Source organism: Rhineura floridana, chromosome 6 (assembly GCF_030035675.1).
Source record: "Rhineura floridana isolate rRhiFlo1 chromosome 6, rRhiFlo1.hap2, whole genome shotgun sequence".
Taxonomy (NCBI): Eukaryota; Metazoa; Chordata; class Lepidosauria; order Squamata; family Rhineuridae; genus Rhineura; species Rhineura floridana.
In genome coordinates this window covers 15,872,002-15,893,038 of record NC_084485.1, presented here as the reverse complement: position 1 = coordinate 15,893,038, position 21,037 = coordinate 15,872,002, and the positions used below count along the sequence as shown (strand labels likewise).

The following is a 21,037-nucleotide window of genomic DNA, read 5'->3' as shown; positions in this document are numbered from 1 at the left end:
GAGACTTGCCTGGAGCCACCTTGTGAGTTTGTTTCTTTATGTATGAATGACACTTTTAACCCTCTCTTCCTTTAAGGAGCTGAGGAAGGTGTAGAGCAGGGGTAGCCAATGTGGTGCCCTCCGGATGTTGCTAGACTACAACTCCCATCATTCGTGACCATTGGCCATGCTGCATGCTACAAAATTCTGTGAAGTGTGAATTTCGATGGATCTCTATATATTTATGTATTGCGAATTTGGTAGATTTGCCTTTGAATGTAAACTGAATTGAATGTCTCCCTTGTTCCTACCGAAGACTGACTACGATACTCTCACTCTGCTTTGTAGGCTCCTCTCAACAGTACATGGGCCAGGAGGAATACTACAGTGAACAGTACAGTCATGGACAAGGTTCATCAGAGCCCATGAACCAGCAATATTATCCTGATGGTAATTTTGTCGAGCGCTGGGGAATGTACTTCTGCAATGCTACTTAACTGCAGGAGGCTTCTGGCATCTAGGGATGGAATTAAAAGGCGGAGGAGGCCAGTCCTCACAAATGCTGTCCTTTACCTGAAAATAAGACCTGTTGGCTTTTAATGGAGCATATTTTCAAGCGAGTGGGCCTGAGGTCATTGCTGGAGGGGGAGGGACACATGAGGATGTAGATGACATACTTGTATCAAGGGGAAGGATATAAATTTGGACAGGGGTACATCAACAGAAAAACTCGGACCACAAGAGGCACAGGATGGAGCAGCGTTCAAGGCAACTAAAGCCCACCATTTGCATGACACATTAGCAATTGTGTGAATGGTTGTTTAAAAAAATAAACAGCAGGTGTTGGGTTTGTGTGAGCAGGGTTAGGACCTAGGTGGGGAAGGGAAAACTATAAATCTTCGTCTTCTTTCTAAGGTCCCAGTCCAGATTCCCACACACACATGCTATCTACTCTTTTTTTTAAAAAAAATCATTCCGGCAATTGCTCAATACATAAATGGCAGCCCTTAGAGCAATGACATCATGCCCTGCTGCGTTTTGCTTTAGCTGATGCGATTGGGGAAGGGAGAGAAGGTTCAGGGTTGCTGTTTTCAGTGGCAGCCACATCTTCTTCATAATGGCTTCATTCATGGAATGTCTGCAAGGAGGGCCTGGGTGCAAAGAGCACTTGCCCCTCGTCCGGTTTCCAGCAACTGGCAAGTCATGATAAGCCACAGCTTGCCTTAAGCCACGGTTTAATCATGAATGTGTCTCCCCCTCTACGTGGCGCCTGCATGGCTCAGACAAGCCATAGTATGGCTTGCATTTTTCAAGCCCATAGTATGGTTTGTTGGTTTTGTTTTAAGCAAACCATGAGCAGGTAGCCAGAAATAAACCAAGAACAGACCATAGTTTATTTGTGGCTTACCAGTCATGCTTTCTTTGAAACAAACCATGGTCTGGGTTTGTATGACACAACAAGCCATGCTATGGCTTGTTTGAGCCAGGCAGTCATCCTGCAAGGTGTGTGTGTGGGGGGAGAGAAGCTGCATGGGGATCCATTCGGTGGGAAGGAGGCACTACAAAACAGACTCTTGCTTACTGTGATGTGTGAACCAGGCCATTTTCCAGTTCATCTCAAGTTGCCTTAGGTGAGCTTGATTTCCAAAAAAGGAAGCCAGAAAGAAGTACTTACCTGACAGCATCCTTATGGCCCTGACTCTACATGCTTCTCCTGTGATCGGTCATCCTAATGCCGGTGCAATATCACAACACTAGGCACTGCTTCAGTGCAGTAGATTCTTCTGTCAGCACCCTCAGTGCGTGCTGTAGGGAAATGGAGTGTGGCTAGACAACAAGGGGCAGTGTGGGATGAGAATGAAGCACCTGCACAACATATCCAAGGAGAAGAGTTGGGGAAAAAAACCCTGTGCCCTTTACCCCTAAGGTGTTTCAAGGGAAAATGTTTCTCCTGTGATACAAACGTCACAATGAATTTCGAAATCTTGCACTGCTCGTTTTAGAAATTAAGTGCTGCTAGCTTTCTCCCCACCTGTGTACGTAATCCAGGTGTGAGCTTCAGTTTGGTGATATTTGCACTGTGGCTATTTAACTACCTCTCATTCTAGCAGGACTCGTAGTGGGGCTAGGGGTCTCTAACAGAATTCCAAGCGCTCCGTCACACACAGTGCCCAGGAAACTTTGGGAGGAGCCATAATAGTTCAGCTGATAATAATATAGCTTTGCGATGTAGACATGTCCTTTCACTTGGAAATTGTCGTGCATTTGAAAAATGCATATTTAATTACTGTTTTTTTAATCTCAATTTCTGATGTATCTTTCCTTGCTGTAGGTCATGGTGATTATGCATACCAGCAGTCATCTTATTCTGAACAAAGCTATGACAGATCATTTGAGGATTCCACACAGCACTACTATGAAGGAGGTAAGAAGGCATATTATGGGAGCATTTCTCGCAGAATATACCATACTTGGGGCATATGCACACATGTGCGTGCACGTACCCACTTGTTTTGCTCCCGCTTGCAGTACTAAGATGTAATTGTTCCATCTTCCTCTAAGAAGATGCAAGCCACTATCCAGGTGTTAGCTAGAGCAGGAATGGGAGACCTGTGGCCCTCCAAATGTTGCTAAACGACAACTCCAATCCTCCCTGATCATTGGCTACGCTGGCCAGGGCTGATGGAAGCTATAGCCCTCCAGAAGTTGATGGGCGACAGGTTTGCAATCCCTAAGCTAGGTTTGAGAGTCTGCCTGGGATCTACCAGCAGCAACTGATTTCTAGCTTAATGTGAGGTGAGCTGCAGGTTTCTGTGGTCTGCTGGGCAGGGCAATGAGTTGCCCTCTTCTCTTACAATGCACCCCATGTTGCAGAGAGGGGCTTCAGACTCAAGGGAAGAATGCTGCTGTGCTTGTTTTTGTGCAAGCAATGGAATGCACACTATCCTCAGCTTGCTCTGAATTAAGGAACATAGGAAACTGTCTTTATGCCGTTGCTCCATCTAGCTCAGTAGTGTTCGTACTGACTGGCAGTAGCTCTCCAGGATTTTATACGGAGGTATTAAACTTGGGATCTTTGGCATGGAAGACATGCCCTGACCATTTCTTTACCTCCACAGCAGCCCTTACATTTGGAAGGATGTGACCGAGCATCCAGCCAACTGTGGAGTCAAGCTTCATACGTCCAGTCTTCAAGCATTACATGCCAGGACCATGCCTGTGCACCGTCATGTGCTTCTGGGGTTGGCATGCTTCTTCTTTTGAACCGTTTCTTCTGCAGCAAACACCATCCTTTGCCTCTGAGGCTGTGGTGCTTTAGGAGGCAATTTGGCCATATCCATTCGTTAGTATCCTTGGATCAGGGAGGGAGAGCTCGTTGGTCTCTAGATGTTGCTGGTTTCCCGTTCCCTACAGCCCCAAACAGCATGGCCAATTGTGAAGGAACATGGGACCTCCAGAATGGATATTGGGGGGACATGGAGGGCTGCAGGGATTGGGGAGGAAGGAAAGAGGAGCCCCATTGCATGAGCAGACAGCCATTTGCGCTCGGCTGGGTCTCACCCAGTTTTTTATTGGCAGGAAATGTATCTTCTTTCATAGCAAACCAGAATGATCAGGTTTTTAAAGGGCAGGGCTTGCAGGATTCTAAAAATTTCAAAATTCAAAAAGTCAGTCCCATATGGAAAGGGAAGCACTTCCCCTCGTGCTGCAGTAGAGGCTAGCAAATAGCAATTCTGTATTGCAAACCCTTTCTACCTTCTCAGCAGTCCAATAATTTACCTCCCCTCCCCCTCAAAAAAAATCTCTGTCATCGAGATGGAAATGAGGAGGGGAGGATTGGCCAGGGCCATACCACAGTTCCAGTGGGGATTTTTAAAAACACAGTTAGTTATGTGGGAGTGTGAATGACAGGCTCGTTTCATTCCAGACACATCCCATCACGATCCATCCACTGGTGTAGGTGGGAAACAGCACAATCAAACTGATTAGATAGATATGAAAAGTTTACAACAGAGTGGACAATCCGTTACACGTCTGCAGCCAACAAACAATGAGAAATAAAGGGCCTTATACACAAGAAGGCTTGTGTCTCCAAACACCTGTAAATTGGCTATGTTTCTAATAGTTTAGATAAGCAGAATGTGATCCAGGAAAGTAAAATATTTTATTAAATATAGTAACAATAAGTATTTTCATGCAACCTCCAGCTGCAAAGGGGGAAATATTCGCCTCCACTAGTTACATTCCAACTGCAAACTGTATCTCTTGAGTTCCTACCTCACAGGCAGGATCTATTTCTTAGCTACTAGCCATCAGCCATCAGCAGCTATCTCTGCTCACTGAGGCTTAATTTTTTTAAAGCTAAATCAAAGCCTGCAGGAAAGATTATCTGCCATACAGCAATATTATGGAAATATGTCCTCTGACACCAGCTGTTGTGTCCTGACATTGCTGTCATCAAAACCAAGGCTTTTTAGTGTTTAAAACCTCTCGTAAATGTAAATGCACTGCCTTCAAGTTGATTCCGACTTATGGCGACCCTATGAATAGGGTTTTCATGGTAAGCGGTATTCAGAGGTGGTTTACCATTGCCTTCCTCTGAGGCTGAGAAGCAATGACTGGCCCAAGGTCACCCACTGAGCTTCATGGTTGTGTGGCGATTCAAACCCTGGTCTCCCAGGTCGTAGTCCAGCACCTTAACCACTACACCACACTGGCTGTCTAAAACCTCTCAAATAGTGGTTTAGAAAAAATTAGAAAAACTATCAGTTTCCATGCAGGCTGCTTATTTGGATGCCCAGTGATGCCGGTGATGGAACAGTTTCCTCTGGTCCCCACAATCTGTGTTGTGTGAACTCTGCAAAACCTGACGCCTACAGGCACTTTAGACAGTCCTCTGTGCAATGTTCAACCCTGTGGTTGTAGCTGTATGGAGGACGTATGAGCTGGAGTGACTGCATTGGCATGCATTATTTATTTATTTATTTATTTATTTATTATACTTGTATACCGCCCCATAGCCGAAGCTTTCTGGGCGGTTTACAGTAACTAAAAACAAATACAATTTAAAATACATCTTTTAAAAAACTATTTAAAACACAATTTAAAAATTTATTTCCTATTGGAAATTGGTATGAACACAGCAGCACATTCCCTTCCCCCTTCGTACAACTCAGTGCTTGGAAGAAATTCCCGCCTGCATAGTTGTGCTTATCTCAAACTGGCTGCATCTGTGGAGGATTTTAGGGCATGCCAACTGACCCAATGTGGGTATTGGGTCCTGGTTAGCCTGCAAATCAACCCTACCAATCTTCTGTCTTTAGGCAATTCCCAGTATAGCCAGCAGCAGGCGGGATACCAACAGGGAACTGTACAACAGCAAACGTATTCACAGCAGCAATACCCAAATCAACAGAGCTATCCAGGACAACAGCAAGGATACGGTGAGAAAATCTGTACTGGCTTTCTTTGCTGTACTTTGTAGCTTGACTATGCACAACTGGGTGCCCATTCTCCCTTCCGCAATTTTTATCGCTCCAAAGAGTAAAGGGTAGCATTTGTCATCCCAACCCCTTCCATCCTCACAACAATCCTGCAAGGTAGGTTGGGCAGAGAGAGCGAGTGGGACTGGCCCAAGGTCACAAAGTGGGCTTTGTAGCTGTGTGTGATTTGAACCCTAGTCTCTTGAGTTTAACTCATCACTATCTCACACAAGCTTTCTTTATAGTAGCCTGTTGACTCAAAAATCACAGAATCACCACTCTAAGGCTGCACTCCTATGCACACTTACCTGTAAGCATAAGCTTCAGTGAACACAGGGTGACATACTTCTGTTTTGAGTGAACATGCGTAAGAGTGGACTGTAATACAATTCATTAATAGGCAAAAAAACCCTTGCGGTTTAAGAACGTACTTATAGCCAACATATATTTCTATCAAACTTTAAAAAGCAAGGAAATTGGGTGGCTATAATGAATGCACCAGGGGAGCAAGAGACCTGACCTCCTCTCTGAAATATTGTACTGCTTACAAATTTGTCAAAATGCAAACACAAGTTGGGTTGGTCTTTCATAGTCCAATCCACTTCCTGTGTAGCATGGAAGAATTTGTTAACATGTGTCTCTGAGGAATGGGGAAGAGAGGGGCAGGAGGGGAGGGAATTGGAGGGAGGAGGAGGGGAGGGCAGGTTTGATCATTTGCATGCTTGTGAAGCTCAGTGGGATTTAATCCTGAGCAATCATGCTTAGGATAGGTGAAACTGACCTGGGGGAGGGGCACGGGGGGAGGACAGGGAAGGGAGAGGGAGGGGAAGAAGAGTAGGGGTAGGGAGGAAGGTGCAGGGGGAAGGAGAGAAGTGGAGGGAGGGAGGGAGGAGGGTACATGGGCGGGCACTGGTTAGAGGGAAAGCCCCTTTCCCTTTCAAAAGGAAAACATTATGAACAGTATCATTATTTTTTAGGGTTTCCTCCTCCTTTTTATTCTACAATAGACACATGTAGTATCCTGCCCAAATTTAAACCAAAGCTGTCCCTGGCCATGTCCACACCAGACATTTATTCCATTTTAAACACTCATGGCTTGCCCCAAAGATAGGTGCCGTATTCCTCTCACAGAGCTACAATCCCCAGAATTCTCTGGGAATAAGGGCTGACTGTTAACCTACTCCGGCCACTGGAGCTCTGTTAGGGGAATAGGAGTCTCCTAACAACTCTCAGCACCCTTCACAAACTACACTTTCCAGGATTCTTTGGGGGAAACCATGACTGTTTAAAATTGAATAAATGTCTGGCATGGGTGTGAGCCCCTGATTAGCCAAGCCAAACAGCTGTGAGTCTGGCTTTTAGAATACAGACAGTTGGTTCTTACTGATCATGTCTGTCCTATCATAGACTCCAATGTTAATGTTCTTAAATTAATTAAAATCAGCCATGCATTTTTTTTAACTTTTAAACTGCAGAAGATGAAGGTCAGAGTATGAGGCAAGGTCAGTAATAGAATTATAGGTGCTCTGTGATCATGGCTGATTTTTAGTTAATTTCAGCAAATTACAAGACCACTGACAGAAAAGAGTCCAACAGGGGCCTGGATTTTTCCCCTCATGTTTGAGACTTTGAACTCTGAATTCTCTCTGAGTGTTTTGTATATCACCATGAAAACTTAGAGGGTTGTTAAGCAAGCATTTCTGAGTTCAGGACTATAAGGTCTGTAAGATTTTGTTTTGAAATGAGTTTATGGGAAGCAGCAGAATGGCATGGGGAGTGCTTTCAATTTAACACTGTGGAATGAAAAAAATCCCTGCTGGCTACAGTATACAGCCACTCTTGTGGCTGTATGAATAAGACATGTCTGCAGCTGTTTTCTGAGCTTAACTGCCTGTTTAGGAATAACATCCTTGTTGTCAAGTTTTTATTTGTCTTGGCCATAACAAAAGCATCAAAAATAAGTGCATAAATAAGTACTGTCTTAGAAGTACTCTCTTGGAACCTTTGAAATCAAACAAATCAATAAACAAACAAATCACGATAAAAGAGGGTTTTATATATAAAGCAGCCAGCCCAGGGCTTAAGATCAGACTCAGTTCTGGTTGTAGGCCTGCCATCGAGGTCAATTAGATTGACTGGCTGTAGCGATAGGGCTTTTTCAGTGGTGGCATGGGCAATGAGAACTTTTCTGTTACAATCCACTTTCAATTAAAGAGCTGTGCTGGGCTTTTATTGTATTACTTTACTGCTGTTTTTTATTTTTAACCGCTGCTAAAATTATAGTTGGATTGCCTTTATAAAATGATTGTTTAATAGTTATTTATTGTTTTAAACAGTGTATTCATTAAATTATTGTAAGCTGCTTTGTAGATTTAAAAATGGGATATAAAATGTAAACAAATGAACAAACAAGCAAACTCAGAAGCAGAAATACGGGTATTTGCACTGCAATCTACTAAACATGTGTTAAAATAATTCTGATATTGTTTTGCTACCAGAAAGGTGATAGGTGCTGCTTTTTTCTCTGTTTCTCCTCCATCGTTGGTGTGTACAAATTCAGTTTTCGGTTGCACCAGTACTTATATCCTTAAAGCAACTGAGACAAAAATGTACTCTACGACCTTGATGACAAAACATTGGCAGAAATAATGTGTAACGTCCTCCACTATAAACCTTGCCACAAATACTGCACCACAATGGCATTGTTTGAAAGGATTATTCCAATGATGCTTATCTAAAGCAGCAGTTGGCATCTGCTGGCATGAGATGAGGGAGAACTTTTCTTATTGGAAACTTACTCAGATCTGACAGTTTTCAGAGCCATAACGGAACTGAATTGCTGCAGACAAAAGGAGTATTTTCATGTTGCCCAGCAAGAACATGTTAAACACATACATTTCTCATTCCAGTTTTGCAACTGACACTGAAATCCAAGAAAACAGAAAGTCTCTGTTGCAGTTGGATTATTTGAGCTCTTTTCTGATTCCAAGGAGTCTATCTTAATCATGATGAACTAATCTTTAAGAATAATTCATTAAGAATTGTGCATTTGCTTATAACATTTTATTTTTTTGAAGTCTGTCCTCTGCCATAGACTTTAATTTAATTCAGTAGTTTAGTCAATGCAAATGAGCTTCTCATCTCTATTTGTAAAATTCCAGTTTCTTCATAGGACTCAGTATAGTCATAGTACTAAAAAATAAATAAGATGTTACCATATTTCTGCTGTATTGAAGATTTATTCCATTTTATTTATTCAACGTGTTTACGCCCTGCTCTTCAGACAGAAAAGTTCCCAAGGGCTGGGGCGGGGCGGTGAGGTCAAGGCTGAGCAGGTGCAATGGCGGGAATGCCGAATTGGCTCCACCATGCACCTGCTTTGCCCCATCCCTGCCCCGTCCCATCCACGTCCATGCCAGCTGCAGTGACACTGGCTCCACCTCACCATAAGCTGCTACTGGCAAGGACTGTATTATTTTATTGTACACTGCTTTCTGAGCTTTTCTGCCTGAAGAACAGGGTATAAATACTTTGAATATAAGACAAAAAGAAAAAGGGATGAGGAGGGTAAAAGAAAACAAGCAAACTCAGACACCCAAATTCTTGTTACAAGGTTCTTGTAATTTATTTACTTTATATATTTGTATACTGCTGTTTTGTTAAAAACATCAAAGCGGTTTACAAGAAGTTAAAAAAAGAAAAAACACAATAAAAACATTAAAAATACAATAAGAACAAAGGTCAACTGTTGCAAAAAGGCATCTTGTCTGCATAAGCATGGTGGAACAGAAAGGTGCTTAAAAGTTAAAACAGAAGGCGCCTGCTGAATCCCTGTTGGCAGAGCATTTCAGAGAACTGGGCTGATGATACCGAAAGCTTGACTTCGTGCTGATGTTAAATGAGCCTTGTGAGCTTGGGGGATGACCAAAGCCGCTCCTGCAGATGATCTCAGTGATCAAGCTGGGATATAAGGTTTCAGGCGCTCCCTAAAATACCCTGGACCTAAGTTGTTCAAGGCTTTGTAAATTAATACAACCTTGAACTTGGCTCGGTAGTGGATGGGCAGCCAGTGCAGATGTTTTAAGAGTGGTGTCACATGTTGTTGGTCATGTGCTCCCATCAGCAGACTGGCTGCCACATTGTGCACCAGCTGGATGACCAGTTTGGGTAGAAACAAGCTACTCACCATTCAGAAAAGCCATTGTTTATTTTTTACCATACTTTTGATCAAAGATTTACTTTCCAAAGCAGCTTATAATTAAAAACCTACAAGAAGGTACAACATAGTAGAAATATGAGGTCTTTATGGCCATTTTTTTCTGGTCCTGGGCCATGCAGCTGATATCATGGTCCAGTTTCCAAATTCTTCCTTCCAGAGCAGTGCTTTTCAACTGTTGGCACTTCACAGTATGTCAAGCAGAAAGCACAGGAGGAGCTGTTAATGGGCTCAGGGGCTGACTTAAACAGTACACCAGAGATGCAGCTGTCCATTGATTTGTAAGGGTCATAACTACAATAAATGTGTTTGTGTAGCCAGATTATACTGGCAGCAGCCAGCCATGCAGTTTTTTTTCAAGACGTTCAAGGGTTGGCCTCTACCCAGTGTGTTTTCTTGGGATGAGAGAGCACACTGCACAGGTACCTTTGCAATAGTTTATTATTTACATGAGCAGAGCAGAAGATGCTTACAGCAGGCAGCAGCACAACTGCTAATTCTGCAACATCCCAAAAGCAATCACACCCAAGGATGCTTCAGTTTCAGCCAACTCCCAACTAAAATCTCCCAGCTCTCATTCTCATATGCACTGTCCCTCTCCAGATTGCTTTTTTTTGTCTCTCCACTAAACGCTGATGCATGTGACATTTCAAAGGTTGGAGAGAGATTCAAGGACAAGCAAACTCCTTTCATTAAGACCCTCATCATTTCTTAGCTGCTAGATAGGCAAGACTTGAGTGATAGGCCCTTTCACAGTCATTCAGGAAGCAACACTTGTAAGGACATGATGCATCCATCTCTTGAACTCTTCCCAAGGCTTTTGCTGTTATATTCCCAGGTCCAGCCCAAGGAGCCTCATCACAGTACTCCAGTTACCAACAGGGTCAGGGGCAACAGTATGGAAGTTACAGAGCTTCACAGACAGGACCATCTGCACAGCAACAGAGGCCTTATGGCTATGAGCAGGTAAAACCTCCCATTTGGATTACTGTAACATTGGTCCATCTAGCTCAATATTGCCTACACCGAATGGCAGCAGCTCTCCAGGGTTTCAGACTGGAGTGTCTCCCAACTCTACCTGGAGATGCCGGGGATTGAACCTGGGACCTTCTGCATGCAAAGCAGATGTGCTGCCACTGAGCTACACCCCTTCCCCAAGGATTGTATGGAATAATGACTATAACGATACAGATTGTTTTATTGTCTTAAGTTTGTAAGACAATGCAAAAGATTACGAGTTTTGTAAGAATAAGTTTGTAAACTAGAAAAATTTTGTGTATGTTACATTTTATTTTATTGTACATTGCTTTGGTAACTTTTTGTTATGAAGTGTCTTATAAATCTGTAAAAATAAATAGAGGGCCAAAGATTGATGTTTAAAGCCCTGCATGACTGGTACCGGAAGGAGCACCTCTCCCTGTATTGTATTGCCCAGTTGATAAGATCGGGAGGAGATGCCCTTCTCAATGTCCTGCATTTGGACTTGGTATATTATACAGTATCATGAGAGTGGGCTTTCTCTCTGGTGGCGCCCCGAATGTGGCTCCCCTGGAGGTTCAGCTGGTGCCTGTCATGCTCGCTTCCTGGCAGCAGCTTAAAAATGTATTTTCCCAAGCTTTTAGGTGATGTCTTCTAGGAAAACGGCAACAGCATCTCTTGGTTATACTGTGAATTTCATCGGGTTAAATAGCTTTTAACCTGCTTGTTTAGTACATAATTGTGGTACATATTAAGTTGTATTCAACTAAGTCCTATCCAGAATAGACTCATTGCAATTAATGTGCCTAAGTTAGTCATGCTTATTAACTTCAGTGGGTCTACTCATTAGGACTAGGACTAGCATTGAATACCACCCTGTGGTTTTATAGGTTTGTAACTGCCCTAACAATGGTACTGACAAGGTGAGGGATTGAAATGCCTCAGATAAGTAATAAATGAAGTGGGGAGAAGGCCAGCCCCTTTACAAGTATATCATCCTCCAGCAGGCATTCATTACAAAGCTCTGAATTGTGGGTTGATAGAATGGTCAGCTCAGGATAATGAAAAATATCTTCTGTCTTGGCATTGCTATGATTCAAAAGTTGCACAAGGACCCAGAGTCCAGAGTGTATCTAACCAAGGGGTAGGCAGAAGGTAAATCAGGATCTACTGGTAGGTTTCTTGCTGATCTGCAGTAGACCTGCAAGAATTTCCGACTCCCAGATATAGCAACAAAATGACTTTGTCCACATTAATTAGGCTGCTGAAATGAAAAAACCTAGCTAGGAGTGGGGTTTTATGCAACCTCAGTTCAGTTCTGATACTGAAAACAAAATCCTAGGCTCAAAATGTGCCCAGAGGCACCCTGTTCTTTAAATATAACTATGTGTCTCTTACATCGGGCTCTGGTTAGTAGATCTTGGGGTTACAGTAAAAAGTAGCTCCAAAAACATTGATCTGACAAGCCTGTTAAGTCTGCCTGCCCCAATCTACCCTGCTTTATAGGTACACATGTTCTACTGTCTTCAACTAATTTTAACAGCATTTTCTTCCCCCATGGAATTCTGCGAATGGTGGCTTGGTGAGGGTGCTGAGACTTTTCTTCCATAGATAATTCTAGCCAAGAGAAACTTCTCAGCACCCTGCCAAACTATGGCTGAAGATAGATGGAAATTCTAGATGGAAGTAATTTGAAAGTGAAACACTTTGGATACATCCCAAGCCATTTATTTTCAGGGATGAGAAGGAGTGTTCAAATTACCTCCATAACACTTACAGCACAATCTTGTGTTGCTTACTTGGAAATAAGCCTCATGTATTCAGTGGAATTTATTCCCAAATAAAAGTAGAATGGACCGTGGGCTTAGAACGTCAGTCCGTCTGCTAACTCGCTGGATTCTTTGGGCAGAAAGCAGGATGGTTAAACAAATATATAAAAACAATGCTGTGTAGATAGCCTCTTTCGCAGGTAATAGTAAGCCAAACTACAGCTGAATACAGGTGAGGAACCTCAGGCCCAGGGCCCAATGCAGTCCTTCAGCAAGTCTCCCAGACCATACCACTCATTGGACCTGCTTCACACCCCAACTGTTTTTGAATGGCTGGAACGCGTCCTTGAACTCTGTTAACCCTTCTTGCATGTCTTGGTGGAGCATAGAGATGGGTGCATGAGTGTGTGTAGAAACTAGCCTACTGTACAAGGGTAAAATGTACGTTCTTTACTCTGCTTATGCTTCTGGCCCCACCCACCACTCGCATGTGGCCCTCAGAAGATTGACCAGAAGGGAATGTGGCCCTCAGGCTGAAAAACTATTTCCTTACCCCTGGCTTAGCATGAACAAGCAAGCATACTGGTGAGAAAATTGTGGCTGCTTCGATCTGTCTCACTCCTGGCTGCTGCCACACTACCAGGAAGTAAACCATGGTCTGGCTTAGAGTTACATCTGAGCCTGGGCTCAGAAATTTCTCTCCTAACAAACGAGCCGTAACCCAAGAACAAACCTTGTTTACAGCTTGTGGCTTGTTTGGAGTGAGACAAACCATGGGCCCAGGTGTCAACGTAACTCTGAGCCAAACCATAGCTTAGCCCCAGATAGCATGGCAGCACCAGGAGCAACAGAGGAGCGAAGTGGCTGCGATTTTTCCTCTGAGTATCCACACACTTCCTTAATGCTATTCTTTGGTTTAGCGGTACATATGACCCAGGCTGATGCATCTGTAGAAATGACTACATTAATTTATCTCTCTCTTCTCTCCCCCCCCTCCCCGGCCATTGTTAACAGGGCCAGTATGGAAACTATCAGCAATAAAAGGACAAGCACCTGTGACGGACAGGCACCTGTGTCGTCAGATTTGTTTCAATATTTATGTCCGTCTTTTGAACTTGGATGTACGGGCAGTTTTTGATTAATCGTTATATGTTGGTTACCCCCCTTAGCACAAAGGAACATTGTCTGTGAAATAGTATTCATTTCATGCTGGATATGAAGCAGTACATTACTGGTAACAAGGCAATGCTTTAATGGTTTGGTATGTTTTGATGCTGTGTGTAGTATTGTATGTTGATACAATGCAGAGGTTGTTCCTTCTCTTTTCCCACCACCTTTTGATGTTTAGCTTTCGAGGTTACTCGATCATCAGTTACATGTGTCCAGCCCCCCCCTCCTTTTTTCTTCAGCATCTACAAGGCTACAGTATTCTGTAATGCATATAACTGAGTTAAACTTTATCTGCTCATGCAGCTACTCTTGGCGTAGCCTGGGCATGCTGCAGGTTATTTTGTATCTGCCTTGCTCTGAAATCCTCATTTGATGGCATTGGGATAGACTCATTTTCTTACATGCACTTGATTTAAATTCTGAATCACACATACTGAAATGTATGGGCAAGAGTTTGATTTGCTAGATACTTTTAACTTTGTACAGCAGTAACTTGGGCTTATTTAAGTTACCTTTCCACTTTATTAATCATTGGGGTATACTGCTGAATTTAATATGGGAACTGACCCTATTATGGGAAGATGCCCTTATATCCCATAATAGGTCAATACCAAAGAAGCATGAAACTGCAGAAATGTGAGCAGTAGTTCCACTGAATTTATACTAAATCCCACCAGAGAATACTGTTCTATTTTAGCTGGGAATGTGACTATGGGTCTAGTTAGTGCAGCCTTTCCCAACCAGTGTGCCTCCAGATGTTGTTGGACCACAACTCCCATCAGCCTCAGCCAGCATTGCCACTGGTCAGGAAACAGGGCAGGTTCTGAAGGGCAGCCAGGTTGGGCACTGGCCTGAGGGCCCCGGAGCTACAGGAGCCCCTGAGGGGCCCTCCGCTCCCCTTCCACAATCCGCCCCCCCACTTACCTGTCAGCCAGCTTTTTAGCATTGCCCTTAATGAAGATGGCGGCCGCAGCTTCCCTAAGGTACTGAAGCCGCTGCCGCCATCTTAGTTGATGGCAGAGATGTGTGCACATACCATGCACGTGTGCCATCAACAAAGATGGCTGCAGAGGCTTCATTCCCCTTAGGGAAACTGCGGCTGCCATCTTCATTAAGGGCAATGGTAAATACTAGACAGGTAGGGGGTGTGCATGTAGATGCACGCGTGTGCATGTAGATGCGCGCATGTACACCCACCCTCCCACTGGGGGGCCAGGGCAAGCTGATGCCCAAGGGCCCCCGCATGCCTAGAGCCGGACCTGTCAGGAAAGATGGGAATTGTGGTCCAACAACATCTGGAGGCACACTGGTTGGGAAAGGCTGAGTTAGTGTATAGCTAAGAATCTTGAAACTCATAAAAGGAAAGATTGATCCCTTTTGCACCCATAATGTTCTTGGGAGATACCTGTTGTGGTGAGGAAATGGCCCCTTTCTCCAGTAGCAAATATAGCTATAGAGAACATATTTTATATGCTAAGATAACATTTCCACATAAATTTGTCTTGGTTTCAGCCTTGTACCTACAAAGTGTTTGTAGCGGCACAATAAGGTTTTTTGACTTGGGTAACACCCCACCCCCCCCACTCCAATTATACCAGATTTTAAATTTTATGGACTGGGATAAATTTTTATGCAGAGTGGCCCATGTTTCAACCATACATGCTATGACTTTAACATAAGGTTCATCTGTGGCATCCGAAAGGAAAAAAAAGCCTGTAAGTTGCTTCATGACACTTGCATCTCTTGTATACTTTTACAAAGTCCATCTTGCATTGCACAGAAAATAGGTGCCTTATCAAGTAGGCAAAACCATCACAGGCTCTTGGACTAATAGCGAAGGGCAACAGATAAGCTATGCTTCCATTGGTATGGGGCTGCCCAATTCTGGGAAGGGATTTGCCTTTCCCTACTGAGTATTCCCACAAGGAACTTTCCTTCTTCAGATTACAAGAATGTAAATGCAATGAATTTTCTCCGCAACTAATTTCCTGGATGATATAATGTGTGTGCTATACTCACTGCCAAAATAATTAGCACTGTGGGAAAGGTGCAGTATGGTAGCTTTGGCATAAAGTGGAACAAGAATTGCATCCTAAGTTTCATTCAGTAATAATTCAGTGGGATTTCCAAGCGATTGTGCTTAGGACTTCAGCCTGAAAGACTTACTCTCTTATATAAAAATCTGCAGTATGACCATTTGTAGCCAAACATACCAGAGAATTAAACCAGTAGGATGATGGAATCCAGGCAATGTGAAGCACCTTAAAATCCCATTTGATTTCATTGGGAGAGCACCGAGTGTGTCCTTGAAATCAGCGTGACTGATTAAAAGTGCTTAACTCTAACTGGATCTGGATCCTTTATCTGCAAAAGAAAAAATCTCTAGCACATAAAGTTTTAATCTGTTTATCTAAACTGTGGATAAAACTAATTAAACTTTTTAAGATTCAGTCTGTGTGAAGGCAATATAGCTTCCTATCCAGCCTAATTTGATGAGCAGCTTGAATGACCACCCACATTTTATTAAAAGCAAATGCAGTGTGCATACTAGTGATTGTGCACGTCTCCTAAGCAGCTGGCTAGTTTCCAGTTCATTTTCTGGTTCTTCCACTTAATCAGTTTTCCATCAAGAAGCATAGCCATAAACAAAATCAGGTTACAGGTATAAGGGTTGTATCTAACCAAGTCATTCGCTGAGTAGATCCATTGAAATCAAAAGGACAAGTTAGCTGAATACCTTCTTTTGTCAGACCTATATGTAGTAAGATCTTTAACCTATGTATTAGAGTCAAGTTATTTTGATGACAGTATTTAGACTGATGGATACATGTAGATTGTGATTTTATGTTTTGATTTTGTAGTTTAAGCCTTGTTATCTGCCAGAGATCTTTTAAGGAAGGGTGGGATATAAATTGTATAAATAAATAAAACAAAAAGGTAGTCATGCCTAACTTAAGTCCATTGACTTTAGTGGGTCTACTCTAAGTATGACTTAGATACAGCCCTCAGCTGCTACACTTCTTCCTTGGTATTTCAGTTTCAGTACTTCAATAACAGTTCAGAAATTATAAGTTTGTTTCCAGGAATCAGACGATCAGATATAATTGTGGACTATTTCTTATATTTAACTGACTGGATTTAAGGAACTTAAATCATGGACTGGATTTAGGGAAATCCAGAGAGGGGAAGAACTCTAGACCTGATGGCATTTAACATGCATTCTTGCTGTACATGTCCTTGTTCAGTGTTTTTGGTCACGCTGGGTTTCTGATGGAGTCCTCCTCTGAGGGAAGAAGGGGTGTGCACACACCAGGCATGCGGTATCACATATATTTTAAATATATTTTTGATCTAAGCTTCTGGGTGGTTTAGATTTTATGTTGATACCAACTTCTAAAAAATATGGACCTCCAGAAAATAACTGGATCCTAAAAAATCTCAGTGTTGGAGATTTAAATAAAGGATCTAATGTTTAGATGAGTCGAGGCCCATCTATCTATCAGCACACCAATAGCCAGACTGTAGGATAAGGGACTAATTAGAAAATGCTGTACAAGATTCATCCTTGTCAAAAATTTATTTAGGAATTTTTATTCCACATTTGTTAGAACACATTCAAAGCAAGTTACAAAAAAAGAATAAAAAGATTTACTAATTTTAAAGGCAGCAATAAAAAACCCTCCAATATATCTAGCAGTACTGACAAGCAATTAGTGGAAATACAAAGCAACACAGCCCAAAAGCAAAGAAAATTGGTATTTGTATTGTTGCCCATTAAGTAGAATATTTTTTCGAAGTTGACATTTCTGTCTTCCTCTTTCTGAACCCCTCATACAACTAAGCACAGTGAGAGCTCTGTTGCCAACTCTGCCAGTGCCATGTAGCACTATTGGGTGATGGCCCAACTCTTCGTCTTGCCTACTTGGTCATACCTGGAGACCACATACTCCATCTACTGCACAACAATGAGTGATTGTGTCTAGAGGGAGCAGTTGCAGCAGCCCTTGGCAAGAAGCCATGAGCCCCTGGTGCTGTATACGCTGGCCATCAGCCATTGCAAAGTCTCCAGTAATTGTTGCTTGGCAACTGCATTGTCAGATCTCCAGACTCAAGCATCCCTGGCATTTGCCAAGACTTGGCTGCTGATGTAGGAGAGGCTCACACCAGTGCAGTGGGAAACATTCATGGATTACCCACTGAAAACATCAATTGGGTGTCAGAATAAATATGGTCACCTTTAGGTTAGGTTTATAGATAGCCAGAAAAATGCATTGCTCCTTACCAGCTTTGACACCTGCTTCTTGTATGTTTTTTTTTAGTGTTGCTGAAAATCATTTTTGAAAGACTGCGAGCATTTTAACAAGTAAAACAGCAACATTGCATCAGTTGGAAATGTCTTACATTAAGAATTTCTTGAATGTTGTGTATATACTGTATTTGAAAGAGCGCTTTGGAAATAGTTTGTACATTATTTCCTAATTTATACATGATTTTTAGTGTTAATATTTCTAACTGTTAATAACAAAATATTTAATGTGTTGCCCATTTTTATGTATTGATGTGGAAACAAAAAGGTGATGCCAGCATTTTGACTTTTTTCATTAACTGTATCATATTTTCTGTTTTGTAATACAGAATGTTCAGACATGTTTTAGGTTAAAATGAATTGATTGTGAAGCCAAGTAATGGTACTTTTTCGTATGATGGAAAGACTTTTAAAAGGACTAGTGTAATCATGTTTGAAGTCTGTTTTTTTAATTGCAGGTTTAATGAAAACTATACATCAATCACACTTCATTTATAATCTGAAATATTTCAAGTAAAGATCATTGCATGAGAAAAAGTGTTAATCTCAATTTTCAAAACGTCAAAATCTTATCTTATTATCAAGACCAGTATTTTTTAGCTTCCTACTTAGCAAACAATCTAACTAGAAGGCATCACCCAGGAACATAGAAATCTTGCATATTTAGTATTTTGAGAATCTCACATGATTGCAGTGACTCATTGGTAATTCACTCCCATTATTCCTATTTAGGAATGATTAATTAATTTGTTCATTCATTTATACCCTGCCATTCTATATAAAATATTTCCAAAGAATTTATAATAGGAGTAAAAACAATAGTAAATAACAATTGTAAAGGTGCATCAGAAAATACACCAGCAGAAAGGTTTTTAAGCAGTATAAAGAAATCAGCATAGAAAGAAATATTCTCATAGAAAGTCTTGGGGAACAAAAAGGTATTCAAAGCAGTATCTAATGACATTAAGAAAGAACGTGTTCTCCAGGAAGTGTGTTACACAACTATGGAGCTACCAATGAAAAAGCCCTGTCCTTGGTACCAGCCATTCTGATCTTAACTAACAATGGGCTGAAGAGCAGGATCATAGAATAGTAGAATCATAGAATCATAGAGTTGGAAGGGGCCTTGTAGGCCATCGAGTCCAACCCCCTGCTCACAGCAGGAAATCCACAGTTAGAGCATCTCCCGCAGATAGCTGGCCAGCCTCTGCTTGAAGACATCCAGTGAAGGGGATCCCACCACCTCCCTAGGCAGTCGGTTCCATTGCCGAACTGCCCTTACTGTCAAGAAGTTCCTTCTAATGTCCAATCTGAATCTACGCTCCTGCAACTTAAAACCATTAGACCTAGTCCTACCCTCTGGGGCAGCAGAGAACAAATCTGTACCCTCCTGTATGTGACAGCCCTTCAGGTACTTAAAGAGTGTAATCATGTCACCCCTCAGCCTTCTCTTCACCAGACTGAACATGCCAAGTTCCTTCAACCTTTCCTCATAAGACTTGTTCTCCATACCGGCTATCATCCTCGTCGCCCTCTTCTAAACCCACTCCCAACTTGTCTATACCTTTCTTAAAATGAGGCACCCAGAACTGAACGCAGTATTCCAGATGAGGCCTGACTAATGCAGAATATAGTGGGACTATTACTTCCCTCGACCTGGAAACTATAGCTCTGTTTATGCATCCCAAAACCGCGTTTGCCTTTTTTGCCGCAGCATCACACTGCTGGGTCATGTTCAACTTGCGATCCACTACAATTCCAAGGTCCTTCTCACACGCACTACTGCTAAGCCGGGTATTTCCCATCCTGTACCTGTGCATTTTGTTTTTGTGGCCTAAATGCAGAATCTTGCATTTGTCTTTATTGAATGTCATTTTATTAATTTCAGCCCAATTTCCTAGTCTATCCAGGTCCCTTTGGATTTTATTCCTGTCTTCCATTGTGTTAGCTATCCTTCCCAGTTTCGTATCATCCGCAAACTTCATAAGGCTTCCCTCCACCCCGTCATCTAAGTCATTGTTAAAAATGTTGAAGAGTATCGGCCCCAGGACAGAGCCCTGTGGCACTCCACTCGAAACCTCCTTCCAGTCCGAAGCAGAGCCACCGACGACCACTCTTTTGAGTACAGTTTTCCAACCAGTTGTGAATCCACCTGACAGTATTTCCATGTAGTCCGCATTTGACCAGTTTGCTAATCAAAAGGTCGTGGGGGACTTTGTCAAACGCTTTGCTGAAATCTAGATAGATGACATCTACAGCATTTCCACCATCTACTAAGCTAGTGACCCGATCAAAAAAAGAGATGAGATTAGTTTGACAGGATTTTTTCTTGACAAACCCATGCTGGCTCCTACTAATCACAGCATTGTCATCTAGATAGTTGCCAATGGACACTTTTATTATCTGTTCTAATATCTTTCCCGGTATTGAAGTCAGACTGACCTGCCTGTAATTCCCCAGATCTTCTTTTTTACCCTTTTTAAAGAGCGGGACGTTTGCCCATCTCCAATCCTCTGGCACCTCTCCCGTTCTCCAGGATTTCTCAAAGATGATGGCAAGAGGTTCCGAGAGTACGTCAGCAAGTTCCTTCAATACTCTGGGATGCAGTTCATCAGGCCCTGGAGATTTGAACACATTTAGGTTAACTAGGTATTTTCTGACTATCTCCTTATCAATCTTGAACTGCAATCCCGACCCCTTACCGAGATTGCTACCGATGCAAGGTTGCACACTGTTCCCTTTTTGGGAGAAAACGGAGGCAAAATAGGCGTTGAGCAGTTCTGCCTTTTCCTTGTTATCTGTCAACATTTTGCCATCCTCATTGAGCAGCAGTCCCACCGTTTCCTTGGTCTTTCTCTTGCTTTGAACATATCTGAAAAACCCCTTTTTGTTGTTCCTCGCTTCCCTCGCCAGCCTCAGCTCATTCTGGGTTTTAGCTTTCCTTACGCTATTCCTGCAAGCCCGAGCCGCTCGTCTGTACCCTTCCTTGGTGATGCGTCCTTCCATTCTTTATACATGCTCTTTTTTATTTTTACCTCCTCCACCAGTCTTCCATGTAGCCACATTGGCTTTTTCCAATGTCTTCCGTTTTTCTTCCTCTTTGGAATTGTTTGCGATTGAGCTTTTTGTAATACGT

The 21,037-nt window shown here is 42.5% G+C and overlaps 1 protein-coding gene across 4 annotated transcripts in view; it reads left to right on the top strand.

The window, feature by feature from the left end:
* SS18L1 (SS18L1 subunit of BAF chromatin remodeling complex) overlaps positions 1-18,414 on the top strand; it is a 44,905-nt gene extending 26,491 nt beyond the window's left edge. For 3 of the 4 annotated variants that reach the window (XM_061631086.1, XM_061631087.1, XM_061631085.1), the window contains exons 7-11: positions 328-429; positions 2,312-2,404; positions 5,304-5,423; positions 10,517-10,644; positions 13,440-18,414. In XM_061631086.1, the coding sequence (XP_061487070.1) occupies positions 328-429; positions 2,312-2,404; positions 5,304-5,423; positions 10,517-10,644; positions 13,440-13,466 (470 nt within the window). In that variant the 3' untranslated portion in view covers positions 13,467-18,414. The remainder of the gene's footprint in view (positions 1-327; positions 430-2,311; positions 2,405-5,303; positions 5,424-10,516; positions 10,645-13,439) is intronic. The other variant, XR_009763362.1, reaches the window with a different exon arrangement.
* Positions 18,415-21,037: the final 2,623 nt, after the last annotated feature.